General features: G+C 33.7%; 1 protein-coding gene across 1 annotated transcript; it reads right to left on the bottom strand.

Annotated features, from left to right (window-relative positions):
- Nucleotides 1-4: 4 nt before the first annotated feature.
- Nucleotides 5-27424, bottom strand: LOC129219834 (dynein regulatory complex subunit 4-like). Its single transcript, XM_054854139.1, is given in 8 exon segments — nucleotides 5-30; nucleotides 129-183; nucleotides 9637-9687; nucleotides 9689-9898; nucleotides 18580-18786; nucleotides 23207-23404; nucleotides 26963-27055; nucleotides 27287-27424. Coding segments are annotated over 8 exon segments (852 nt in total). The 5' UTR covers nucleotides 27299-27424.
- Nucleotides 27425-27694: the final 270 nt, after the last annotated feature.

The following is a 27694-nucleotide window of genomic DNA, read 5'->3' as shown; positions in this document are numbered from 1 at the left end:
CTCACTAGATAGTGATTTCCTTACCAAATTCTGCAGCTCAGATGTACATTTACTCCCATTTCTTTTTTCACATTTTTGTTGCATTTCAGATATTACTTGCTGAAAATTTTCATTTTTCATATTCAGACTTTGTATTTTCTCTTTTAAGTAATGTTGTTTTCGCTCAAAATTTTGTATTTGGTCCTAAGACAAAAATGAAATATTTTTATGAAAGAGTAATTCATTAACAAATAATAACAGTATGGATTGTACAATCAAATATATTCATCAGCATTTTCTCCTAATGTTCCATTTGGGTTTCAAACTTATACAGGGTTCGTACTCAATTTCAGAAATTAAATGAAGGAGTTTTGAAGGAGTAAAAGGAGATTTTGAAGGAGTACTTTTGGGCTATCATTATATATATAAATTTTGTAACTTTTTTAAAACAGATTTGAACCCCTTCTCCCTTTGTCACACTTTGCCTTTCTCCTTCCCTTGTCACATGTCCTATTTTTCATAAACATTGTTATAATAACTGTGTGATGTCACTTTTTGCCACCCTCTCTTCCCCTTGTCACAATTTCCTGAAATCATCTCCCCTCAAGGCATGACATCACTTGTGGATGACTATTTTTACAGTGTCAAAACTGCAATTTACTAAACAATTGCTTTTTTAACAAAATCACTTAATATAGTACATCTATATTAAGTGAACTAATGTATTTTCAATATTTAAATATTGAACAAGCTGACTTTTGCTACTGAGAGTGTGGTGGAGTTAAAAGCAATGATCATAATACTTGACAAAATAGCCAAGCACCATTTAAGCATGATTTAATTCACTTATGAAATGTCTTACTCATCTAATAATATTTTCACTTTCAACTTTTATGACTTCTATAACCAATTTATAAATCATTTTATGGAAAAAAAATATATCAAATTACTTAATAAAAATCGCTGTAATACCTTCGCCCCTGTGACAAAGCTAAGTTTTCGATCGAAGTATTACTAATTACTGTCATAGAGGACGATTATGTAGTCTTGATCTAAAAAAGAAGGAGTTCAAACCAAAATGAAGTTTGAAGGGCCCTTCAAAAAAATTTCCTAAATGAAGGAGTATTGGAGGAGTTTTGAAGGAGCGTACGAACCCTGTTATATCAAAACAATAGTTGGAAATTTATGATTAACTGTATCTGATAAATTGGCACCATTACCCTGCATTGATACTGATACAGCAGTTTCATAGCAATAAAAGATTCTGTAACAAACATTTGCAATTAGAAAGTTAACTGACTAAAAAGAAAAAAAACACACACACATAACGTTTAAAATCTATCTGAAACAATAACAGCAGTAATTCTGTAATGTTCACTGAAAGTGTTGAAACTTTTCATAAGTGGTGCTTTAAATAAGTAGAGTTATGTGCATGCGTCAAGTGAAGATCCAGTGTGGGACCATAGGGTCATGACCTCCATTCAGCTAGCCAAATATAGTCTAAAACTGCATTTCGGGGACATATGTTTCGAAAAATCCATCTTAGACACCCTAATTGTGCCAGAAGTTTGCTCTTGTTTTTCAATGTGTACCTCTTTTAAGTACAGTCAATTCTGGATAACTCCAAGTCTGATAACACAAATATTACTATGACTCGAAGTTTTTATCAAGTTCTGATCCATTTGTCTTCAATCCCATGCTAATTATGCTCAATATCTCGAAGTTAACTTCCTTTAACTCGAAGTTTTTTCAAAAATGACTTGAAATTTATTTTCAAAGAACGAAAGAAAATAAGAAAAATATATATAACTCAAGTGACTATGAGAGAAAAAATTCATTCACCTTCACTTGCAATTTCTGCACAATAGACTGCTAAAGCAAGGAGAACACCTGTTGAGCCAATGTGCGATAAAGGAGTTACACGTGCGGAAATGAGTATAGCTTGTTTTCTTTTGTTGTACTGTACTGTTTACACTTAGACATGTTGCTGGACTACGAATCTGCTTTTAAGCTGTCAAGTTGCCAAGACAACTTATTGTACATGTATTCAAAGACTGACCTAAGTTACGATGCATTCCTCGTTATTCTTTAATCCAATCGTTTGCTGATAAGTTCCCGAGAGAGAGAGAGATAGAGTTCTCTTGAAATGCGAAAGCTAAAAATCTTAGATTTAGCAAGTAAAATCTTATTTATAGCATTGAAAGGAATTCAATAATCAAAAAGATAATGCATTGAAATATGGCTCCAAATACTGTCATTGCTATTAACCCTTTCAGAGGCGCATCATTAATTTTTGAGAAATATGAAGAAAAAACACCACAAGTAGGTTTATTTAATCATCTAGACATAGATTTTTCAGTTAAAAAAAATTTTTTGGCAACTTTTTTCGCTGGGGGTGGTGTCCCCATTTGTTCACACCCCCCACCTGGGGAAGGACAAAAACATGTTTACACATGTAAAAATGAATTTGAATCATTTAGAACAATATGATTGAGTACCTCAGGTAAAATTAAGAAAAATGATGCACTCTTTCAGCGCTAATTAAAAATTTTAAAATCTGAAACAAAATTCCAATTTTGGGGTAAACGAAAAATTGAAAATTTGACGATTTGGACAAGAAATTGAGCCTACGAAAAAAATATTTTTTTGTTATTCTGCCGTCTTAGTTTGTTCATTGAACTCAAAAGAAGAGGACTTGATTCAAAACATTCGGGAAAAAAAGATAAAAAATTTTATAAATTGTTGGTTTCACAGTGCGACCACCACCCCTGAAAGGGTTAAATGAGAAACTTCAAAATCGGCACGAATCCGTGAATCCAAATTTGAAACGAATGAAGATGTGCACCTTTCCTGAAGTAGAATCGGCTCTATTCAAGTGGTTTCAGCAGTATCGAATTCAAGACCATGCCATTTTAATAAGAGTAGATGTTTTTGCTGCATGAGAAAAGCAATGAATTTTGCTATATTATTGAACATAGAAAATTTCTACACCAGTGCTAGATGGTTGGAGAAGTTCAAGACCAGAAGCAACTTCGTCTTCAGAACTCTTCGAGCATAAACTGCATATTGTGCTGAAAAACTTTTAAGTTCTGCAATTTTGTCTGTTATACGTACATATTAATTAAAATATTCAATTGTTTTAATATTAAAATGTCGAAAACAAGAACTAACAGTAAGTCGAACATCCGATAAGCCGACGTTTTTCGTCAGCCCCTTTAGTTATCGAGAATTGACTGTAAATCATCAAGGAATAAAGATACATTTCAAGGTTTTCAAGTCCTTGAATATAAAACTTTTTATCTTGAGAGCTTTTTTTTTTTTTTTTTTGAGGGGGCACTTTATCTTGATTCTGTCATTATAAATTGGCTATGACCAGCCTAGTTGTACTTCAAGACTTGCTGGATATCACTTTTGAATTTGTGAACTACAAATATTGGTCATAATAAGGTGTCATCTCACTTTAGTTCCTCACTTAAAAAGAAAAAAGCTACGAGAAAAAACGGAATGCCTACTACTGGTCATTGTATTTGTGTTTTACCTTTTGTATTTTAGCTTTTTTTTTTTAAGTAAAGAGCCTCAACTGAAGTAATTATCCAAAATAGTAAGAAAACTTCAATGCACTCCAACATAAAAATAAAAAATATTGAAGCAAAGAAAATAAGCATAACAATACCTTAAATTGCAGTGCAAAAACATCTTGACTTAAAGTGCAATCCTCAAAAAAGCAAAGCCAGTGCAATCATTCACTAAAATAAAGTTAAAGTTGTAATTTAACCAGTTCAAGTTTCTTCCAGCACATAAATAACAAAAAGATCAAGGAAATTTTGTAATAATAACTGCTTGTGCTTCGAAAGATATACTATTGATGATTTGACATTTGAATAAAATGTTGTCGCCAAGTAGGGGAGACTGGGGATACTTGATCCCTACTTTAGTTTTTAATTTTTTTTCTCTGCTGCAAATTATCAATTTTCTTCTAAAAAAGTATGTCAACAAAGATAATTTTTTAATCTATCTGTCGGGGTTTCTTTTTTTTTTTGAGCAATCACATTGCTTATTGTTCTCATTTGATTGTTTTGATGCTCCTATGACTTTATTCCCCCGCCTCCCTCTGCAGCACCATCGTCGACCAGCCCCTCCTGATGTTGCTCCTCTAGTGAAAACAGTCTCCAGGTTGAGTCCATATCCTACACACAAACGCATACATACACACACTCACACATACCTATACACTCATGCCTGCATACACATATACACATTCACACACACATACATATTCACATACACACACTCATGCCTGCACACAGACACAAACACACACGCCTACATACACACACACACTCGTGATTGCGAAAAACATAATTTAACTTCAAGATGTCAAAATTCAATTTTATTTTATTTATTTATTTATTTATTTTTGAAATTAAACAGATAGTTTTGGTAAAATAACTTTTTTCAAAAATTTCATAAAGGGATCATGTATCCCCTCATAAAGGGATACATGATCCCTTCATGGGGGATACCTGATCCCACTGAGAAAATACATAAGACTTTTTATTAGATCGGCAATTTATTTATGGATTTTAGTTTTCTACATAATGTCTAATTTAGTTTTTTTAAAAGTTGGCTGCTCTGTGTATCCCTAGGGATCAAGTATCCCCAGTCTCCCCTAATCATTCCCGTAGAAAGTATATTCTTAATAATAGTAAAAACGTTTAATAATAATGTAATACACATTCAAGACTTAAATAATAATAATAAAGCCAGCCTATAGAGACTTTCAATAGAATTTCTAAAAAGAAAGAAATGAAAAAAATAACACTCCATTGCTTACATCAGAATTGGTTTAAATAAATGTATTTATTAATTCAATTGCATCTTGCAAAATTTTTAGATTCTAGTGCAAGGACAAGAAAAAATTGTGTTAAAAAAAATTCTTTTCATGATAAAAAAAAGTAGTACAAAAAGTAATTTTTAGTTAATGAGCAATATTTTCAAAATTTTGCTTTCACACACCATCTTTTATTTATTTATTACTTCATTCTTTTTTGTGCAGCAGTGGTGCCCAACCTTTTTTAACCCGCGGGCCAGGGGCGGCAAATAGGGGGGTCAAGAGGGGGCGGTCGCACCCCCAAATTTTTTGAGCAGAATGATAGAAAATGGGTGAATTCAATTTATGTAAGTCAGAAATTAATGTTCATAAAAGAAAATCTCGCTGGTTCTCAGCAAATATTTGATGAAACTCGACACATTCTCAGACTAGAAAAAGTGTTTTTCGTTATTTGAATGATGACTTAGAAATTCATTAAGTATTTTCGGCTTCTTCAGAACATAGAAAACTGATAGAGAACCATGGTTAATTTTAACTAAAGAAGACATTGCCTCATATAGGCTAAATGTTTCACACTTGTGTGCCCAGTATAACGATGGTATGTCCAATATGAGAGGTTCGTGAAAAATGGTGTGGCAGCATGGTTTTCACAAGAAAATTCCTTGATGTTTTACATTCACTTTTACGCTCATTTTTTAAGTGTATATTTATTTAATGAGTGTTCATCGCTTTCTTCTGCTAGAAACACGTTTCAGCTGCTCAATACATTAGAATGCTTTCATAGAAACTTCTTAAAAATGCACGTGATTATTGAATAAAAAAAGACATATCAACCAAATATCTTTGATGGAGCTCTATAATTATGCAATCGCGGAGTGACACAAGATAATCTTCAAGAGCTAAAACGATAAAATCATTTCTCTATAGCTTCAAAGCAGTGATTTGACGACTGGAAGAATTATTGCAAAACGATTCTTTCAATGGTGAAAAAGCTCATGCCCTTTAGCATGTATGCCTTCGTTTGAATTTTTATCCAATTTGTTTGCATCGGGAAAAGGTTTTTGAAAAATGCTTTACTCTATCAAAATTTATATCTTCAATCCGCTACTCGACTATTCAAACCACAGTTCAATCTACAATTGATCTGTGCATCATAATACCACGGTTCAATCTACAATGGATCTGTGCATCATACTACCACGGTTCAATCTACAATTGAAACTGAAAATAGATTTTTTTTTATAGATGTATATTTCAATCAATCGTGAAATTTTTCAAAAAAGGCGCAAAAAAAAAAAAAAAAAAAAAACATGATGATTTGAAGTCAAACATTGATTTTTGAATGTTTTGCATGAAGTAATAGATTTAGTTTCGAATGAAATAAACACAAGATTTAATGATAATTATTTTTCTGTATGGTTGGCTGGGATTATGGTTATTTGGATTGGATTTTGAAAACGAAAAATAAAATGTTTCAACTGTGAGTAAAATTTTTAGCTTGAGGCAAGAAAAATTACAAGCAATACAGTGTTAAAAATTCAGGAAGATTTTCTGGTAATTGTTACTGTAAACTGGCGGGCTTACAGCATCACTATTACTGGCAACATGGATGCCAGTAACAATTCCCGTACATTTTCCGGAACATTTTTTACGGTGTATACCGACAGAATGGTTTTCACATACAGAGATTGCAGTTTCGTCCTTGTTATGGATTCATCAGTATGGAATAGTGAATAACGGAGCTGCAGGCAGATGATATCTTATTGAAACTGAGAGCGCCGACATGACTAGATTATTCAATGATGAAAAGTTTAAGCGCCTCACAGTTTTTGAAGTAGCCTGGGTGATTTTGAAGAGCAAGATATAAAAAGTGTTTTCATACATAACTTTGTGTTACTTCAATTATTTTTTAACTATTACAATCAGCTTAGCTAGTAGAGAAAGATTTTTTTATGTCTCAGGAGGTTAGAGAAATATTTTCGAAGCACAAAGGGGGAAAAAATACCTTTTCCATTTAGCTGAACTGGCAAAACAGCACGACATTGGGCACTGATAGGTTAGTAACACGTTTCCCCTGCTCTTCCGAATTCCAAAAATCATGCATTATAACTTTTCCAAAAAACATAAAAACTTTAGTAGCGAGATGTTTTGTATGATAACTTTTTAGTCAATGAATCAAAATTTTAATTGTTTATAGACACTAATTTTATTTATACTAAACCGATTTTATGACAACTTCTTGTTAGCTAATGTCTGTTTTGTTTCGCTTTGGAATTATACATATTTAAGAAACTCGACCCCCCAAATGAAATGGTGAAATGCCGCCCCTGCCGCGGGCCACAACCTCACATTAAGATGAATCTCATGGACTAAGACAAATATAAATTGTAATTAAATTATTTAAAGTTTTTCTAGATAGCATGGGAAAACAAGGAAAATGAAAGAATTTCTAACCAAAATTGCTCTTATCATGTTTATTTTAGGAACCAATTTATGATGACTTCAAATTTTCAACAATCATTCAAAAGACCTAGTGAAGATGATCAATAGTAAATATTTTGTTTCGTAACACTGAACATATGAACAGACACAAGGATCAGCTTTGCCGGCTGTACGTGTAGGACACAGGAGTTTTTGTGATCCGAAATGTCCGACATTTCTGAACATTTTGGGTTTCTGTTTCCGAAAATTTTGGTCAGGCAACATTCCAAAACTGAAATATTATATTTAAAAAAAAAAACTTTCCAAATGTTTTTTTTTCCAAATGATTTTTGTATGCATATTTGAAGAGTTTTTACGGGGGTAGGGGGGTGGAGCTTCCAAAAATTTCAGTCTTCTGAAAATTTTACTTGATACCACTTGCACCCCTGGTTGAGCACCACTGTCGTACATGTTAACCAACAAAAGTTAAATAATTACTACTTTAGGATTAAAAACATGTTTCTAGATGCATCAATTATTTTCCCTCATGTCCCTATTATCGAAATAGCAGGTCTTAAAGTCTGCTAAAATTTTAAGAAAAGTCGCAAAATTTGGTGAGTTTCGGTGAGAAGTGGATGACACCTTTCACACAGGCTTTGCACATGAATGTCTTGCCACATGCAGACGGTGAAATCGCAAGGTATCTTGAATTTTCCACCAAGTCTTCAAATTTGGCACTTTTCTTAAAATTTTGGCAGATTTATAGACCTCATATTTTGATCACGAGGACACGACAAAAATATGTCTTTTGATTGCTACCTATTTTAAATTTTTTCATTATTACACTATTTGTGTGGTTCCCTGGTTAGGCCTCTTTCTCGCAAAAAAGTAAACAGAAGAGGGAAAAGTACTTTCAATTCAATTTCTGGATGCATGTTAATCATTTCACTTCACAGGATTCATACTCTATTTAGATGAAAAAATTCCATGACTTTTCCAAGACTTTTTCATGACTTCAATGAAAATTTTCATGACCTCATTACTTGAAGAGAATAACACTATTTAATCTCAAACTTGGTAGTATTTGGAAATGAGCATTAGCAAAACGTCTATATGAATACCACAGCCTCATTGAAGCACTTACTCGTAATGGAAAAAATATAAGTGCACACTTAAAAAATTAAACTATTCTTATTTGTCTTCATCATATAAATTTAAGTAAAGTAAAAATGCAGTAAAGCGAATATGATGATGCTTAAATGTCTGATTTTTTTTTTTAAACAGGCAGAATGATATTGAATGGGACAAAGGTTGAATGAGGTCATCACTAAGTTTCAATAAATTTGCTTTAAAAGTTACCTTTTAGTGTCAACAGTGCCTTTAATCATCCACATAACTTGACAGTATTTTGGTTCTTTGAAGTAAAGCCACATAGTTTAGTTCTTTATGTTTCTAAACCAGATCTTTTTTGAAAAAACCATTCAGTAATGAATCGATATTCTGATTCAAAAGTATATTTGTTTAGTTTACAAATTTGCAATATTTTCAAATGCATATAAATTAATAGGTTCAAAATTCCAGAACACGTTTAATTCCCGACATTGAAAGTAGCAGTGGGTCACCATGGATTAGTTTTGCGTACCGTATGTTGGCCACTACTGTTTTAGAGCATTAGAATTCCTCTTGTTCTGATTTTCTAAAACATTAAAAAAAATAAGATAAACTCTGATAAATTTAATAATCAAGTCCTAACGAGTGATGGAATCGAATTTGCATTCAATTAAATTGCTTTTTTTTTTGAGTGGGCGTGGCAAAACTAAGAACGTGAAATTTGCTACTACAGAATATGAAACATAAGAAGTGTTGAAAATAACAGAAAATTCAAAATAAGTGATGTCCAGGCAGTAAAATCACATCGCAAAAAATGGCAAGCGACTGTGACAGAAGTGGATGCAATGAGATTTCAAAATTCAGATTTGATTTTTGGATTGGTCAATTTTCCACTTTTAATAGCTTTCATGTGCTATACTGTTAAATCACTCAAGATTTCTAATGCTCCTTTAGCTACTGTTTCTTTCTCTTTGTCCGGGAAATTTTTCCATGACTTGAAATAATTTCCATGACTTTCAATGAAAATTTCAATTTTCCATGACTTTTCCAGGTCTGAAATTTCGTTATTTTTTTTCCATGACTTTCCAGGATTTCCATGACCCGTACGAACCCTGACTTCATGAATAAAAAACTGATAAGAAAATCGACAAAGGTTTTTAAGGTAATTTTCTGTGTGATGAAACTTTGAAATTGATTACGTGAGATTGGCTAATTATATAATATGTTATTTTACTGATTGCAAGAGCAAATGAAATAATTCAAAACGCCAAAAAATATTTTTGAAACTAACTTACTTTCAAACTTTTAATTAGCAAAATGTCATTATTGATTATGTCATTGTAAAAAATTTTTCATTCTTTTAAACAGCTCTTCATGGGTTTGAATAAGATGTTGCACATGAGCGTCTTTCCCATCTTCTATTTCTTGAATTACCTTTGTTTTCTGAAGCTCTAAATCATTTCTTATACTTTGTATTTCCTGAACACCTTTGCTTTTGGCAATATCCATTTCTGTATGATATTTTTGATGTAGGGCGCACAATTCTTCTGCATGTTTCTAAAAGGAAGAACATTTCATAAGAGTTTTTCAGATACAAAGAAAAAAATAACGAATAAAGATAAGTGAATACAGTAGAATACCTTTAAACCACCGATTTATAAAGGGCTTTTCCCTATAAACCATGAAAAATAAACTTATGTAGTTAAAAAAAGCACTTTATACTGCATCTCACACACAACCTGAACTTCATTTCTCAGATTTAGAATATTTTTACACAAAAGTTTATAAACATCATAGCTGCTTATAAAATTAGGATAATGTTTCTATTTATTTTAAAAAATAATATGTTGTACAGTCGACGCTCAATATAACGACCACACATTATAAAGACCGTCCCATTATAACGACCAGTGGTAGAAGTCCCAACTTTGTTCCTATAAACTCTATGTTAATTTGCTTTCGTTATAACGACCGTTCTGTATCGACTAATCCAATACAGCGACCGAATCAGCGGACGCTATTTCTTGTGTTCTTTCCAATAAAACAAATTTGTAGCTTAAAATGACATTGATTATTGTTTACGGACATCTGCCTGCAGTTTTCAATGTCAAATCCAACTTTAAGTGGTTTGGGGTTCATCACAGCTAGCACAAAAAAAATAATGGGAGGAAAAATCGAGAAAATTCCAGATTCCTAAGAAAAGGGAGTTGACAGATGTATTGGTAGTTTGGTGTTTGAATCTAGTATTTTTAAAGATTTGGGGTTTTCGAGGGACTTTTAAATGTTTCTTTGGAAAGCAAGAGAAACACAATTTATCACCTATATCTGAAACAGAAAATAATGTTTTGTAAAAATCACGTCTGCTAAAAAGGCAGACCTCTGTTTCTGGTTTTATCTTCAGAAATTGTTGTGGTAGTAGTAGTAGTAGCAGATCTGAAAGTGTGTAACATTTTCCTCCCTATATTTTCTACTTTAAAACTTGTTTAATATTCTGTCATAATATTTTGCACACTACTTTTCTAAAAATTCCTATGATAAAAAACATTTGGGCATTTACTTGGGCATGCATGATGACGGTGTACATTTTTTAAATTTATACCTCTTATAACGACCACTCGTTATAAAGACCTTTTTCTCTGGGACGGAGATGGTCGTTATATCGAGCGTTGACTGTAGTATTACACAAGGAATTAAAATCCCTCCACTACTTATGAGGTTTTCAATTTTGACAAAAAAAAAGTCATAATTGAAATTTTTTAGCTTTTTATCTGCAATGTTAGATTTAAGTACCTGAAAGTTTTCACTTTTTTAATGCAACTCTGCAGTGTAAAAAAAAAAAATTAAAATTTACTTAATTTGCTCTGCCAACAATACAATTAGTAAATTGGCAATAATTTTAGAAAAAACATTTCAAATAAGTTTTCTTGGCTCTTAATACTACCAAGGCTGACACTTTTTCTTTTTATTTTTAATATTTAAAACTTGCTGCCACTTGATCCAGTTTATGTAGGTTTTCTTAATCTTTTCTTTAAAATTTGCGATGGGTGCTATTTCTTCAAGATGTTCCCTTGGTGGTCAAATTTGTTTTTGCTGTTTAACAACATTGCTATCCGACAAAAATGGATTTTTATCAGGAAAACCCCTATGGAGTGTATCCTCCATAGCGGAACAAAAATTACCCTATGTAAATTCCTGAGCATCAAAGAACTCTGTGCCAAACTTGGCAGAAATCAGATGTAAACTGGATTTGTATAAGGAGCATTACACCCGCAAATGAACTTCCATTTATTATTATGTACAGTAGACCCTCGTTTTACGCGGTTTCGATAATTCACGGTTCAAGATTTGACACTTTTATTTTATTTTATTTTATTTATCTTTCAAAATTCATTATCCTAAAGATTGCAGATTATACGTAATAAACTGCATTTTGACGAGCTAATAATAGAGTTTGGGCTATCGTAAGACCTTTTATGTAATTGGTTCCAAAGCTCTTTCCAGAAGTAAAGTTATTAAACTCACACAGTTCAGAACTCACTGGAAGAAGAGCTTTCAGGAGTTGTAAAGGAGGCCAAAACCAACGAGGATACGACTTTGGTGACGCATAACCAAAAATGTTCACATTGAAAATTTGAGCCATTCCTAGAAAATATAAATGATCTTTCTGATTTGTTAGTGATGGAAGATTCTATCATGGAAATGTGACACAAGTGATCATGGATGAGTCAATGCTCTGCAAAGATTTAGAGAAAAATTCTTGTTGATTGCCAAAAGACTATCATAGGCAGCTCTTCTTTATAAAAGAACACAAAATTAGTTTGTTTTCTTTATGCATGTTGTGCATAAAAACCGATATAAGTACACATGAAATTTATTATACAATTAAACATCACTAGAATGAAGTATTTTTTTATCTATGGAACCTAACCCCTATTTTAACACTACTATTAGTCTCAATTTATGCGGCATTTCTGTGGAACGTAACCCCCGCTTAAAACGAGGGTTCACTGTATAGATTCATGCAAAATTATAACTGTTAGACAGTTCCCGATTGCAAAAGCATAATTTTGTCAGAAAAAAAAATCATTTTATTTTTTGTATCACAATTATGCTTTAATTACTCAAAATAACAATCATTACTTTTATAACTTCAAAATCTGCCAAATTCTAAAATCCGCACAACGGCTGATCCCAAGCTGTGCAGATTTTCGACGCTACTGTAGGTTGTGACGTGCTCCTTTACACGTGTCTCTACTGCCGACTTTGAAAGTACACCAAGATTGACATACGGTGCCGTCAGGGGCGGATCTAGAGGGGGGCCATGGCCCCTCCCAAAGCCTTGTGATTGTAGGAATTTTTTTTAAGAAAAAAAAATATGAGAAGATATCAAAATTTAACACATGTGTTTTTCTGAAAAAGAAGTATAGGCCTTAATTGGGAGATAAATTATATCCCTATCCTGAAGACAAAACATTTATTTCCAAAATTTTTCTCCATCTTTTACATCATTTCTTGATTTCAACTACAGACACTTGGACGATCTCTAAATGCTGCTGTTCTCAGAGTATATTGTTCACAAGAGAGCCTAAATTTTCGTTTTTATGGCTTTAATTTCGAAACTAGGGGGAGAACCCCCCTTTTCCCATGCTCTTTCACAAATGCCTTGATATGTAGCAAAAAATTGCATTTTAAGTCTTTTATTTGGAAAAAATGTCAAAGGAAACTAGCTTATCCAGCCCTTATCACTTAACTTGCTTAAAAGCAACTTAAATGACATTTTTTAGGACTTCAATTACAAACGATTTTTGATAGGATCCCCTCCCTCCCTAGTTTATACCCATGGGTGCAAGACCTTCCGTCTCAGGACGGATTTCCGTCTTGGACAAATTTCCGAGACGGAGGTTGGGACGGAAAGAAATTCGATACCTTTCTTTCAGTTTTTACTTAAAAAAGAAAAATTGAGTGTTTGAAAAATATGCTTTAATTACTGGACTGTGCCATAACCACGAATTTACATCGATATTCTCTCGGTTTTCCGCCATGGGCTTGTTTTGTTTGCAACGTGCTTTTGGAGGAGTGACTTTTCGACTCGCGCCGTTTGACTTTTTTTAGGTCTAGCTCTGTTATTTCCAACTCACTGCATTGCAGACCTATGAATTACTCGCTATTCTCCCTGTTTTTTCGAAATAATCGGCACTAATTGAAAATTTAGCCTTTTCTCATAATATTTTCGATCATTCTTTCGTTTTTTTCATTTGCGTTTTTTTTTTTTTTTTTTTGCAAACTTTACACGCATAAGTGAAAATTATGTACACTCTTAAAATGTCTTAAAGAGCTGAATCTGAATCACCGATTGAGAGTGAATGCTGACAAGATGAAATGTTTTCGCCACATCAAAAGGCGTCCACATACAGTCTGAATAAAACCTTTAAGGCTAGTAAACTTTTTTGAGAAATTGGACATGTCTTTAACTGGGGATCAAAACATAATTTGAGTGATAATTATTAACCTTAAATACAAGCAAAAAACGACAAAACAATCATTTGTAATTATTTTATCATCAGAAAATACTACAGATCAATATTTGAGCCTGAAGGAGCTGAGTAAAATCTTTAAGGCCAACATAGAAAAAAGCATAGGAAGAAAAAAATACAAGCATTTAGAATCTTGTGTAGGAGCCATTTCTTCGAATTACTTCAAATACTCTTGTTTGCCTAGATGAAACTAGTTTTTGACAAAGTTCGGGATCAGTTTTATACCATTCATCTTCTATAGTAGATTTCAGCTCTAATGATGAAGTAAAATGTCTCCTATCTGTATAAACTCTTCTTGCTAAGTCGCCCCATAAGTACTCGATTGGGTTGAGATCTGGAGACTTAGCTGGCTAGTTTAAAGTTTCAACATTGTTGACTTTTAACCAATTTTGTGTACTGTTACTCGAATGGATAGGTGAATTGTCATGCTGATAGATATTCACAGAGAGCACCAAAACTTCGAAGAAATTAATGAAAAAACTACAAGTTGAAGGGTTTCCACAATCTCATTAATTGCTGTGATATTTATTTCAGTATATCTACATTTAGTATTTAAGAAATACTGGTGGCCTTAAAGTTGTTACTCAGGCTGAAATATTAATTTTGTATGTACTACTATTCTTTTGGTAAAAGCATACTTTAAAAAACTTAACTGTCGCGTTATTTCTTTCAACTGAGCATTACTAATTAATTGTTCAACAATATTAAAATCGCTTTTATTTCATTTTCCCGTATTCTATAATTTTTTACTGGCCTTAAAGTTTTTACTCAGGCTGTACCAGGTAAAACAGAAACTATCAGGGATTTTGAATAATTCAATGAAAATGGGAATTTTGGAAATGATCGAGGGGAAATTTCAAGCTGGTTGGAAACACTGATGTGCAACCGTTCCTGCATTTTTGACAAAGACTTTAGGAATCACTAAATTCCAATGTCATTGAATCTAACACTCGCTAGAATGTAATTATGGGAGGGGGGGGAGGAAGAAAGAAAAAGAGAAAAATAACGGCAGCACGAATTTGCGGAAAAATGCTGCTCTTGCAAAGAGGGTAATCAGTTCGCAAATTAACCCACGATATTGAGGTCTTAAAACGTTGATATCTTGGACAATCCAAGAGGGGGGGGGGTATTACTCAAGGGTTACAGTATAAAATATCGAAAAACTGAATTGAAAACCATTTTTGAAGCTAGGAGTGGTTTGATATTTCTCGTCTGCAAACTCTTAAAAATTTTTAGGCTGTCTTTGATGATGTAAAAGGGGGGGGGGGGAGGTTTAAAAAAAATCGAAAATTTGGAGTCTTAAAAACACTAATTTAGGCAATCTTTGGTGAATTTATGAAAGATGGTTTTGGTGTTTTAACATGAAAATGTTTTGTAGCTAATGTTTTAAAAACTATTTGAGGCTATAATTAAATGGGCTTGAAAGAAATGGCATTTGGGACCCTCTCCCGAAAAGTGTTTGTAATTGAAGTCTTAAAACTTTTAGGCAGTCTTTGGCAATGTCAAGAGGGAAGGAAGGGGCTCTCTTTAGGCGAAATTCCGACACTGGAGTCTTAAAAGAGTAACTTTAGACTGTCTTGGGGTTCAGGGTTTCCCTTTCCCAAAAAATATTCAAAGCTGAAGTATTCAGAACTCAGTTTTAGGTAATCTTTAAAAGACTTAAGAAGAGGGAATTCGAAGGCTTTCTCTCAATAAGTTTTAGAATTTTTAATATTTTCGTTTCTGAAATTTTAAGAGCTTTGTTTTGGGCTATCTTTGGATGACTTAAGGGGAAAGGGTGTAGGAAAGTTCTTTCAAAAAGTTTCCAAAATTAAAGTATTAAAACTTTTAGGCTGTCATAAGTCATGTTTATAGGTAAGAGGAGTATTATTCCTACAAAACAATTTAGAAACTGAAGCCTTAAAAATTGAAATTTAGGACGTTTGTGGCAGGGTTTAAGCTGGGTTCAAAAGTTCTTTAGCATAAAAGCTAAAATTGAGGAAAAAATGTTAGCAAAATGCTAAAATGTTACACATTCTCATATATTTATATATGCCTCAGTGTGTTTCATCTAAAGTTGAAAATAAAATTCACATTTCATCTGTGATATCTTTGAAGAAATAAGTACAACAGCGATTTTTTTAAAACATAAAATAAAAAAAGAAAACACGATTTTTGTTTAGAACGTTGTTGTCCCCTCCTCCTAATAAAGCAGTTATTACGGGGACATAGACTAACAGTTATTGAACTTAATTGTAGTTTAAACATCTTAGCTAAGATTTAAAAAAGATTAAGTTGGTTATCGCCATGCATGCTTCCTCTCTAGGATAGTACATTTCTCCTTTTTTTTAAAAAAAATAATTTATTTTTTATTTGAGCAAAAAAGCGAAAATGCATTGCTTTATTTCCGCAATTGAGATAGTGTTTTTGCATTATGCGAAAAATGCGACCGTAGCGGAAACCCTGGTTTGTGGTGAACTCAGAGGAAGGGTTTCGGGAGTTCTCTTCCGAAAATGTTTTGATGCTGAAAATTTAAAGCGTTACTTTAGGAATATTGGAAAGGATACCTTGTTTAAAAAATATATCTTCTTCACTGAAGCGATTTTTTATTGCTAATTTCACCACCTGCTATCTTATAAAAGAATTCTTTTTCAAATGAAGACTGTGTGGGAGAATGGTGCCAATTCATTATCAATAGTCGGTCATACCTTTCCCTCACCTTTCCTTCATTTCTGGTTTGTTGGCGCTACCTAATGTAGACATTGCGATCAGAACTGCTTTATGTTGCAAAAGTGAAAATCTTATGTCCTAAGCGATTTTATTGCTACAATGAAAATGTTTACCATCGGCAAAAACTAATGGTGTGGCGCTGCGAACGCTTTTACCCCTAACATTATCCAACATCGTCTAAAATTGCATTTTTAGAACTTCAATTTCGAAATATTGCCGAAGGAGGGTTCCTGAACTCCATCCCTTTCATAGTGCATTCAAAAAGCATATAAACGTTATGAAAGATGGAGTACAATTTCATTTCTAAAACATCGATTTCTGGGAGAGCCCAGAGCACCCCCCTCCCTTTCTCTAATATTTTTGAAAGCTGCCCAATATTGTTATTTTGGGACTATCAGTTTGAAATAATTGATGTAAGAGTTCCTGAACCCCTCCTTTCCCAAAACTTTACCAAAATGGCCTACCATAGCGTTTTTTGGATTTCAATTCGAAAAATTTCTGGGGAGAGTCCCCCAGAGCCCCCCCCCCTCCCCTCCACTTATTGCTGGATTTTAGATTTTTTGGAATTATGATGTCAAAACGCTTAAATATTACAATTTAAAGGCTTAAAATTTAAATCAAACACATATTCCAAAACTGTTAAAATCTACAACATTAATAGACATAACTTTTTCCTTAAGCCTGCATGCGGGCAGAAGGGGGGGGAGCTGAAAAATATTTTCCGTCTTGAACACATCACGAAACTTGCACCCATGTTTATACCGTGATGATAACTTTAAAAGGAGATTTTTGGACGCTCACGAATCTTCCATCCCTTTCTAAAATATGTATAAATATAGTTAAAAATCGAATTTTTAGAGCCTCAAAGGCAAAATATTTCGAGGAAGGAAGGATTCTAAGCACCTTCACACTTCCTTTAATGTAAGCAAACATTATAGCTCAAGGTGCATTTTTAGGCTGGACAGCTGAAGAGCACCCCTCCTCTTCTAACTTCTCAATGTATAATGACAGAATATTTTGGTTTCTAAGCTTTATTTTCAAAAAGTATTTTGGGGTCAACGCCCGAAACCTGACCTTTCTCCGTACATCATCAAAGATAGATAAAATACCTTTTTAGTTTTCTAATTTTCAAAAATTACTCGGAAATTTAAATTTTGAAACATTTTCGAAGGAGATTCCTAAAGCCACCCCCTCACCTAATGTCTCGATATCCCGAAAATTGAGTTTTTAAAACTTCATTTTAATAAAATTCCTGGGGAGTTCGGAGTTTGTTCAAAAATTTCGGATGGCCCCTCCCGAAACAATCAGCTGGATCCGCCACTGGGTGCCGTCCAGTCTGAGTAGTGAATAGGCTGGTACACCAGTAGGTCCTTTGGCAGTGTCGCACCTTTTGAAGACCAATTATCATGGTTGCGTGTGATCTTGTGCCGAGTGCAGTGTAGACGTTTTGGTGCCTGTGGTCAAGCAAATCAAATCTCTTCCTGACTTAGCTACGATCGCAGCGCTAAGAAGTCCACCAATTAAAAAAATTAAAATTGGCAAGGGCACGCCTCTTGTTAGGTTTCGGTGCCAAGAAGATTTTTTGGTGGATCGAGGAGACGAGGTCAGGACTCCGTGGTAAGGAGTCGGGGAGAAATACCTGTGGTCTCGTGTACCTGGTGTATGGATCAATTTTTTTTTATAAAGTTGGGAACTGTGTTCTAGAGGCACAACTCGGTTGTCGTGCTGCTTCTGTTGAACAATGTGAACTGCATACCACTTCTTAAAGTCCTCCGTTTGAGGCAAAAAGGTTATTGAGAAATCACATATGTTCCTTTTCTTGAAGAAGACTGTAAATAGTGTAAATACTTGTGTATGCGTATAACCCAGAGAGTAAAATAAATTTTTAGTCCTTGAAAAATGGGCGGCGCATAACACAATCATTCCACTACGCCACAAGGTCGATGAATAACATTATTCTTAAATATTGTTGAATATTATTTTCATCACACTTACCAGTCTCTGGTTAATAGTTTCATCACTGTGATCAATTTTCAGTTTCATTATTTCATCATTAAGTTTGTTGATTTCATTTCCTAAATGATGGATTTTCAGTTCATGCTCTTCTTCAGCCATAATCTTTTCACCCATCTTTTCTTTCATCTTTTCATCAATATGCTGCTGACATTCAAACATGACGTGCTTCATTTTCTGTTTGTACAGCTGAAATGATGGGGGAAAATTTCAACACACAATAATCATAGAAATATTTTTAAACATTGTTCAATGAAAATATAGCCAAAAATTCTGTGATTGCTGATAAAAAAAAATTAGTTTGACATAACTCCTATTTTACACATAGCTTGAATATTCAAAGTTGAAAGTTCTATAAGAAATCCTCATAAAAAACAATAGCCAATGACATCATCAACAATGAAACTCGCGCCACGGCATGATAATTTGATAATATGTTTTGGTAATGTGCAGGGAAAGGCTTTATTGTGACAAGGCTGAACTCGATCCGGTCACTTAACTGTTTTACTGGTAAGACTGTGTCATTTCAGGGGAATGAAAAAACGAAAAAGTTATCAACAATGAACGCTATTTACTGAAGTTTAGGGTTCCTCCACTGGAGTTAGGGTTACAATTTCAACTATAAAAATATCCCCAAACAGGCAATTGCTTCATTCAGATGTAGAAGCAATTTTCACCCATCATATCTTGACAGACGATTTTCTAGTATAATAATGATGCAAATAACTTTCATTATGAAGGCAAATGAGGTTTTTTGCTAATGAATAGCATCAAAAAATACTACTTCTTTAAAGCTAAGTCATTCAGGTTTTGAGAGCATGAAAGAAATTTAGGCGCCATTTGAAGGATAAGCAGACATTTTATCCTGCTCATGACAGCTCTATATTTCAGTTCAAATTAACTGATAAACAAATTTTTTTGCCTAAGAAATCACACATGTACGAGTACAGAGAGTAGCCTAGCTGGGCCTGTTGCTGGTCGTCACTTTTGTTTTTGTATGTACAAAATTTTTATTTAATTTTTGTTTTAAATATTACTTTTGGAATAAAATAAACTGTCACATGCAGGGCAAAAGAATTTTCTCTGGAATGTCACACAATTTCTTTCTTTTTAAAACTAACACAAAAAAATAAATAGTGGAAGAACAAAATGTACACTTAAAAAACTGCAACAGTAAATTCAGAATATATGTCGCTGAAACTGAGTGTATGCAGTCCAAAAGTGTATGCAGCACATGAAAAGGAAAACTTTATTTTAAACAAAATCATAAAAAATGATATTTGAAATTCTTCTTCTTCTTAACATATCACACAAGTAAAGTACTTTCACTAGGTGAGCCAATTTTTAATTTATAGTCCTAAATAATTGGAACATGTGTACAAATGTAATTTAATTTGTCCCTCACGTGACAGTTGAATCAACCTTAGGAAGAAACACTAGCTTTTAGAGCACTCTAAGCAGATCCAGAAGAGCATTTATGAAATTTTTTTTTGCCTCATTGAATTGGGAATAAACTTCCCAAACAATGCTCCAAGATTCTGCTTTTCAAAAACAATAATTAAGATTTCTATTACTTTTCAGAAAAACTTATCATAGACATCAAAAACTTCTTAGAATGATTATTTGGGGGGGGGGGGGGAGGCATGGCCAAAAAATACAATTTGTACCTGTGCATTATAATATTATTGTGTAGAGGCGGTAATTGGGAATGAAGATTGGAGGGGGGGGAGCAAAAAAAAAGCAACTAAAAGCCATAAGATTTTTTGCGGCTGCAAAAAAAAAAAAGTGCAAAAATTTTGCGAAGGCTGGTTTTGAGAGCATATGAGATGTATTTGGTGCAAATTTAACAGCCTAACTCACATTTCTCTTAAGATTTTGATGAATTATGTACACAATAACTTTCCCCAAAGAAACACTAAGACATGAATAAGACTTACATTTTTTAGCCCAGAGTAGTTTGAGATGTCACAAACATTTGGTAATATAATTTCATTGAGAAAGTATAGCTGGTTTAAGTAAAAACAATTGAATTTTACTAATATCTTAACGATGAATACATAAACTAAAAGTTACTGCTTAAACAGATATACAAGTAAACAAATAGTTATGATCTGAAAGTTTTGACACTTCTGCTTTTTTTTTTATAATTTCTAGTTTCGGTTCCTAAATTGGAAAATAAAATAAATAGATGAACCATAAAAAGTGGGAGGGGGCAGGGGGTTGCCCCTCTGAATTGCCTCCACTGTTACTGTGCAGCATATATTCATAATTATCCTTTTATTTCAAAGGCTGTTCTTTTAACAGACAGTTATTAAACTTTTACTCGTTAATTTGTTTTTGCACATTCCTCCCATTTAACAACCCTTAACATACTATTGCGTCTAGGAGACATCAAAGAGGTCAAACCTCCCCCCCCCCCCCCCCCCCCCCGAAGGTAGATTCTGACTACACAAATTCTAAGAGTTAATGTAAAATGTTGCTAATATTGTCCACAAAATTGATTGCAAACCTAAAATAAATATAGTCTGACAGCAAACAAATGACCATTGTGAAAAATTTGAGAAAATGAGTTCATTCCTTAAAATAGGTAGAGAAGGAAGAAAGGACATGTGCCATATTTTGTAGTTTAGCAACATTTGGGCAATATGAAAAGCAAATGTACTCCTAGTATATTTTTGTATTGTGATTATTTAGACCTGAAAGGTTTGAGTTACAGCAGTAACTGTATTGAGTTGGCAAAAAAGTAGAAATGACAAGCTGTGCATTCTTAATTGCAACCCTACTCTTGCCAGTTTTCAATTCAAATTAATTATAGGAGGCATTATTTTCTCTGACCAATGGCTGCAGAGAGGTTAAACCCAGATCCACACACTTACGTAGGATGTGACCTGTCTAATGAGACATCTGCCTTGATCGCACAAAATTTAAATATTTCACCTCTTTGGATAATTTCTTAAATTTCAAGATGACGTATTCAGGCTCTAAAGCCAATAACGCAAAAGCCAATTCTGTTCTTCAACTTTCCTTTCTGTATCACCCCTTCATGGAACACTTCTAAAACAAGGTGGAGCGAAGGGTCAACTCTTTATCTTAATATATAAAAATCTTCTGTGCGAACGTTTGTCACCATAAGGCTTTTTAACAGCTGGACCGATTTCGATCAAATTTTTTGTGTGTAATTAAGTTGTGGCAAGCATGGTTTCGAAGCGCGATGGATCTCATCGGAAACGTTTTTGTTAATTAATTCATTTAAAGATTGGATGGTTATGTCTCAAAAATGATTAATATTTATTTTAACCTATTGTTGAGCAAGAACTGAAATAAATATTTAACCTGTTGCCAAAGGACAATAAGAAAGCCAGCTCTGCTTTTTGTAATGAAATTTCCTACTGAGATATGTCAATTGAGAATTGATAAAACGTAGAGAGAGAGAGAGTGAAGCCTTCATTTCTTGAAGGCAACGATTTTCAGTCAAGTGATATATTTTAAAGTAAAGTACTGGCAGGTTCACGCAAAACGTGTTCTGTCATCGTAGTTGAACCATGTGACCGGATCGGTGCTTTAGGTTTTCCTAACCCAATGATCAGAAAGCACCGTACCTAGCAACATTTGTTTCTCGGATGCAATCCATCTGAGTTTGGGCACCAATGTCGAGAATACTTTAAGGATTATCTAACTAATCAGTGCATTACTAAAGGAAAAGATGATGGAATTTAAAGACGAAACGAATTTTATTTTCGTCCAGATATATTACAACAGGGTAGTTCTGAACACAAAAGATCAGTGCAGTGGAAGATTTTTATCTTTGGTGGAAAGAACAAACTAGGCAATATATGAAGTTTAAAAAGTTTTCGTTCAAAAGATCGGACCGCTAATCGGTCGGAGTTGGCTCCGCTCACTGATCGGCTGGATTACAGTAAGGTGGCGGCTTGGCGACATTGGCTATAAACAATGGAGTTACGTGATCATTTGTTTACATTTTAAAGCTACTGTTAATGTAATTTATTGTCCTTTTTGTTTATTTGGCGAAACATTTCAAATTGTAAATAATTGTTTTTCGTTTTTAAAGAGTTTTTAGTCATTTTAGTTGAAGAATGTTTATTTTACATCGGGAGGGGGGGGGGAGATGAGTGATTTTCGCTTCTTCAGAGAACTGTTTTTACCTTTATCATTTTTCTAAACGATATCATTTCGATTGTTTTATTCTTTTTCATATGGGGGATGTTGCAGCAGGATTCCCCCTTTTTTCTGGATGGGTAGTTAGATTTTTACACTTAATATCTGAGGATGCTTTTTATCCTTTAAGTATGACTGAAGGAGCAAACCATTAAGTACGGGAGAAAAAATAGTTAATAAAACAACTGCTCAGTGTGCATTAGATAAATCAAGTTATAATAAATATACGCATTCTGACACCATAGCAGCTTAAAACATTTTTTTTTTACTTATTTTTTTCAACGGAATGGTTCAAACACTTGACAGTTCATTGAAATTTTTTAACTGTTCAATTTACAAAGTTTGAACAGAACAATGTCTATCGGGACCTCTAGTAGTCATATAATAAATTGTAATCATATCAAAATGGTTTGCACCAATTTTGATGCCTTACTTTAATTTCTGCCAGATGAGTTAATGCAGCTTCATCAATTTCACTGTCCTTTAATCGGAGAAGTGCATCTTTCTCTTCCAGCTGCTGCTTAGTAACTTCCCAAAACAGTTGAATTCTATCTCGTTCCATCTGGAAGTAGTTCCGATCTTCTTTTTCTCGCTCAATTTCTTGTTGTAACTGATTTATATGTTCTTCCAACTAATGTTTGAAAAAGATCAAGCATTAAAAGCAAATTTTAGAAATTTAGCTTGCGTTTAAACATTACTCAGCATTTTATTGTTTAGAAAATTCAACTTTCAGTTTAGACCACTAAACTATATAACTAACTGGATGCGATCTGAACTATTGTCCTCTATTCAAAGAATGCAAGAAAAAACTCAACTTTCAGTTCATAAAACTAGATTTTAACACCTCTGACATTTCATTTGAAATATAGGAAGCATTTTTTCATGCAAAAATAAAAACATTATGAACAGGGCCGGATTTAGCGGAGGGCAGGCAGGGCTACTGCCCCGGGGCCCCCACAGTAAAAATTTTTACAAAATATCCTAATTTTCACGGGTCAAAAACATCGGATATATACATATATATCAAAATATTCGGATATATATCAAAGTTTCGGATATTTTTGAAAATATGATGATCTATTCGAACCATGATTAGGGGCCTCCACTCCTTCGTTGCCCCGGGGCCTCCACACTTCCAAATCCGGCCCTGATTATGAAGAATTAAAAACTTTCCACATCAATTTTGAACTACTTCATATTACACAATTTAAATAGCGAATGTGCAACGAGTTTCACAGAATAATATCTGAAGTTAAATCAAGTAAAATATCTTACTTTAAAAATTGTTATGAGTGAATGAAATGAAGGTGAGGAAGGGCTCAACCGAGCCAAGCACTGTGACCAGAGGCAATTATTAGCAATAAGCAGGAAACTGGCAGTCCCTCGGCTGGTATGACTGAGCTGGCCGTGTATTTTCATGTATTTCTGCCTTAACCTTGGCTATAGGGGGGTAACTTACTGAAAATACCATGCCTTGCCTGCAATCTTCGAGTTGTACCAAACCATCGCTTTGGTCACTCGTCTGGTCTGTGCTAATTCTATATTAGCTACCAGTTTTGTTTGGCACTCTTGACTTCCTTAAGAAGATTTCCACCTCCAACTCAGTTTCCACCTCACTTCCTATGTCGGGCTGATGAGTGCTTATAAGCATGAAACTGCAGTCCTCAGCTGGAATGACTGAGCTGGCGGTGTAATTCATGTAGTTACATTTAAAGTTTGAAATGTTAACTCCTACCCCCCCCCCCCCCCCAAAAAAAAAGCAGATTTTATGCTTGTGGAACAGTTTTCAAAAAAATATTGAAAATATCAAAAAAAAAAAAAAAAAAGGAAAGGAAAAAAAAATGTTCCCAAATGTTTTACAGATCTAAATTTTGACCCTTTCCCAAATATTGTTTTAAATTCATTTCTATTCAGCAATGTCGATTTTATCTTTGAATTATTTTGCTCTCATGCTTTTTTTTTTACAGATCTCCTATTGTTAAACACAAAATGACATGAACTGATAAAACATGGCTCATTTTTCTCAAAACAAAAGATGGAAAAATTTGATTTTTTGTATACCAAAATTAAACATGAGGAGCTTTCAATCACTGTATTATTTTTGAGATTTTTTTCCCCCCTTTCATTTTACAATAAAACTGCAAAAGATCAGAATTTCACAAGTTTCAAATATTTAAGAGAGTTACACTGTAGTGACCAAAAAATACAATTGATACAAACACGTGAAATTACACTGTAGTGGCCAAAAATTACAATTGATGCAAACACATGAAATTGCATGAAAAATGAGATTTAGGATGACACAGGAAAGGACTTGATTTGTTATACAAAAAAAGTGAGCTCATGGATGTAATGACATCCAACATAAGCTCAAAAAAGCAGCAATGAACTTTGGAAAAAGGGATGCAAGTCCTGCACAAGCAAATTCTTCTACTCAACAAACACCCTCTGCTTATTCGACAGATGAAAAATGCGTTCTTTTTTTTCCCCCTTAGATTCAAAAATTTGGTGGCATTTGGATTGTGCTTGTTTTAGTTCATTTGAGTTTAATTAATCAAGGCAGAACTGTGATAATTCATAAACACGGAAATAGGAAAACTATATCTTCTTGTATTTCCTTGGATTCTACTTAATTAAAAATAAACACGCTAGTAAAAATGCTTATATTTGGTGCAAAATGTTAAAAATACTGAAACAATGTTTAAAAACATGCAGATCACAATAAAAATTAGATGTGTCTCAAGCTTACTAGATGCCTTTTTAGGAACAAATCTGATATACCCCCCTCTTGGCGACTTTTTCCTGTTGGCGCCAAAAAAGCGTCGCCAAGAAAACTATGTATGACGTCATATGTCATACATCGTTCTTAGCGATGCTTTTTTAGCGCCAACAGGAAAAATTCAAATTATGTCATTAATTATTTAATGAAATTAATGCATTAATTTTTTTCCGTTGTTTCTCCGGGATACGAGCCCTCGGTCTCATAGTACTTTCATAATGAGACCTCGGCTCGCCGGCCCTGCCTCGGTCTCATTACGAAATTACTATGAGACCTCGGGCTCGCCAGGACCTCGCTGCCGCTCGGTCCGTTATCCCTCCGACTTTTAATATACATCACAGTCGGATATAAGTCACAGATCTCCTCCGTTCAGTATACAATAAAGTCACAGATTTTTATGTGAAATTAACACCATTTTTGTGCTACAAAAATGCCAACCAGACCAAAATACAAACTACCAGAAACACACTAAAAACACAATAATTCAAAATATGTTCACTTACCTAACCTCTTTATTTTCAATTAGTTTAAATATAAAAAATCTATTTAGGACTCTGGTACGTCCAAACGTTGGACGACCTGACGAAAAAGAAGATTCATTCAAAAATTTCAATTGATACATTTGGACAACATCACAAACCGAACTCATAATTAAAATAGAAAATTCAACTAAATTAACATTAAAAAACAACAAGAAAAAGAATACTCTAAAAGAAAGTTTGAATTGAAACTTTTTTTAAGAGTATTCAACTTAAAATCTCCCTAAGAGCGAAACATATGAGCACCTACCTCCTAAAACACATACACGTGCAAAAACAGACTTAGAGAAACTACTTTCCAGCGTTCAAGTTGCAAAACCAGGGTTGCCAAGTTATCGCCTTATTGGCGATTTTCGTATCGAGCGAAAAATTAAAATCTCGCCAAGAGGGGGGCATATCAGAGGAGAGCCCCTTTTTATCTATAATTTCATTTCTTGGTTCTGAAAAAAAGGTTCATTGCAACCCTGAAAGGTGTATCTGTGATTTTATTGTTATTTGTGTTTTAGTTTAAATATTTTAAAGATACTGTCCGTTCTCGAAAGCAAAGACTAGGACTTAGGATCAATTCCATTTTAAAAAGGAGCGATAGGTTGGGGATGGGCACTTTTCGCTTGCACTTGCTATGTCTGTCTTTTACGACGCAACTTTGGAAGAATTGCTGAATACATTCTTTTGCGCCTTTTACTTCCGGGCTTCCTTCTCTATTTTGATGAATTCGGAGCAGACCTGACGCATGCGCAAATTGGAGCTAGGTTTTGGCTTTGGAAAACAGACAGCATGTGTGTATGGAAATGAGACGTTGTAACATGAATCAAGTAAAGACTCAAAGGAAACAAAACAAAAAAATGTTATGCATTATTATCAATATTACCTGCTCTCTACTCATTTCAGCCACAGATACACCACCCAAAACAGCATAATTTCTGAATTGTTTCTTCGAACCCTTCTTAGTAGGAGCCTTTTTCTAAATGAAAAAAAAAAAAGTCTTTCTTGTGACAAAAGTATTACAATTTCTTTTTTCAGTACACTAAAGAAACAAAAATACTATCATTGCTACTTTACTTTGTATTCCTCTCAATAAAAGTAAGCAAATTAAACGTACTGACACAGATTTCTATTCTGTACGCATGAACTTAATAAGGAGAACTCGCAATTTTAACATACTTATCTATTTAGAACAGAAGAAATTCTATACCTTTGCATCCATCTTTTCAACAACAGATCAAAACACTAAAAGAATGTTAATTTTTTCAATTACTTACGCAAAATTTGTATTTTTAATATCAACCGTTACACAAGTCCGAAATTTCGATTCGAAAAATTACATTAGTGGTTTTTTACTTTTAGCATGCAGCATAAAAAGCTGGTGTATATTCCTGAAAATTTAATACACCAGAATGGCTCACGGATAATTCGGTGTCTGGATCAAACGCTCATGGATGAATGTAAACAAATTCCGCGGATACAGTTAAAACTCTTAACTGCTGGTTTTTCACTGCAATTGAATTAAATTCATGCTCCGTGCGACCGAGTATGAGTCCCTATTTTAGGAAAATTAATAATTCTCATTTACTACTCAAGAACTTTCTTTTTTTTTAATTCA

This window comes from Uloborus diversus, chromosome 4 (genome assembly GCF_026930045.1).
Source record: "Uloborus diversus isolate 005 chromosome 4, Udiv.v.3.1, whole genome shotgun sequence".
NCBI lineage: Eukaryota > Metazoa > Arthropoda > Arachnida > Araneae > Uloboridae > Uloborus > Uloborus diversus.
Note: the sequence above shows the minus strand (reverse complement) of the source record. Positions and strands in the feature narration are given on the sequence as shown.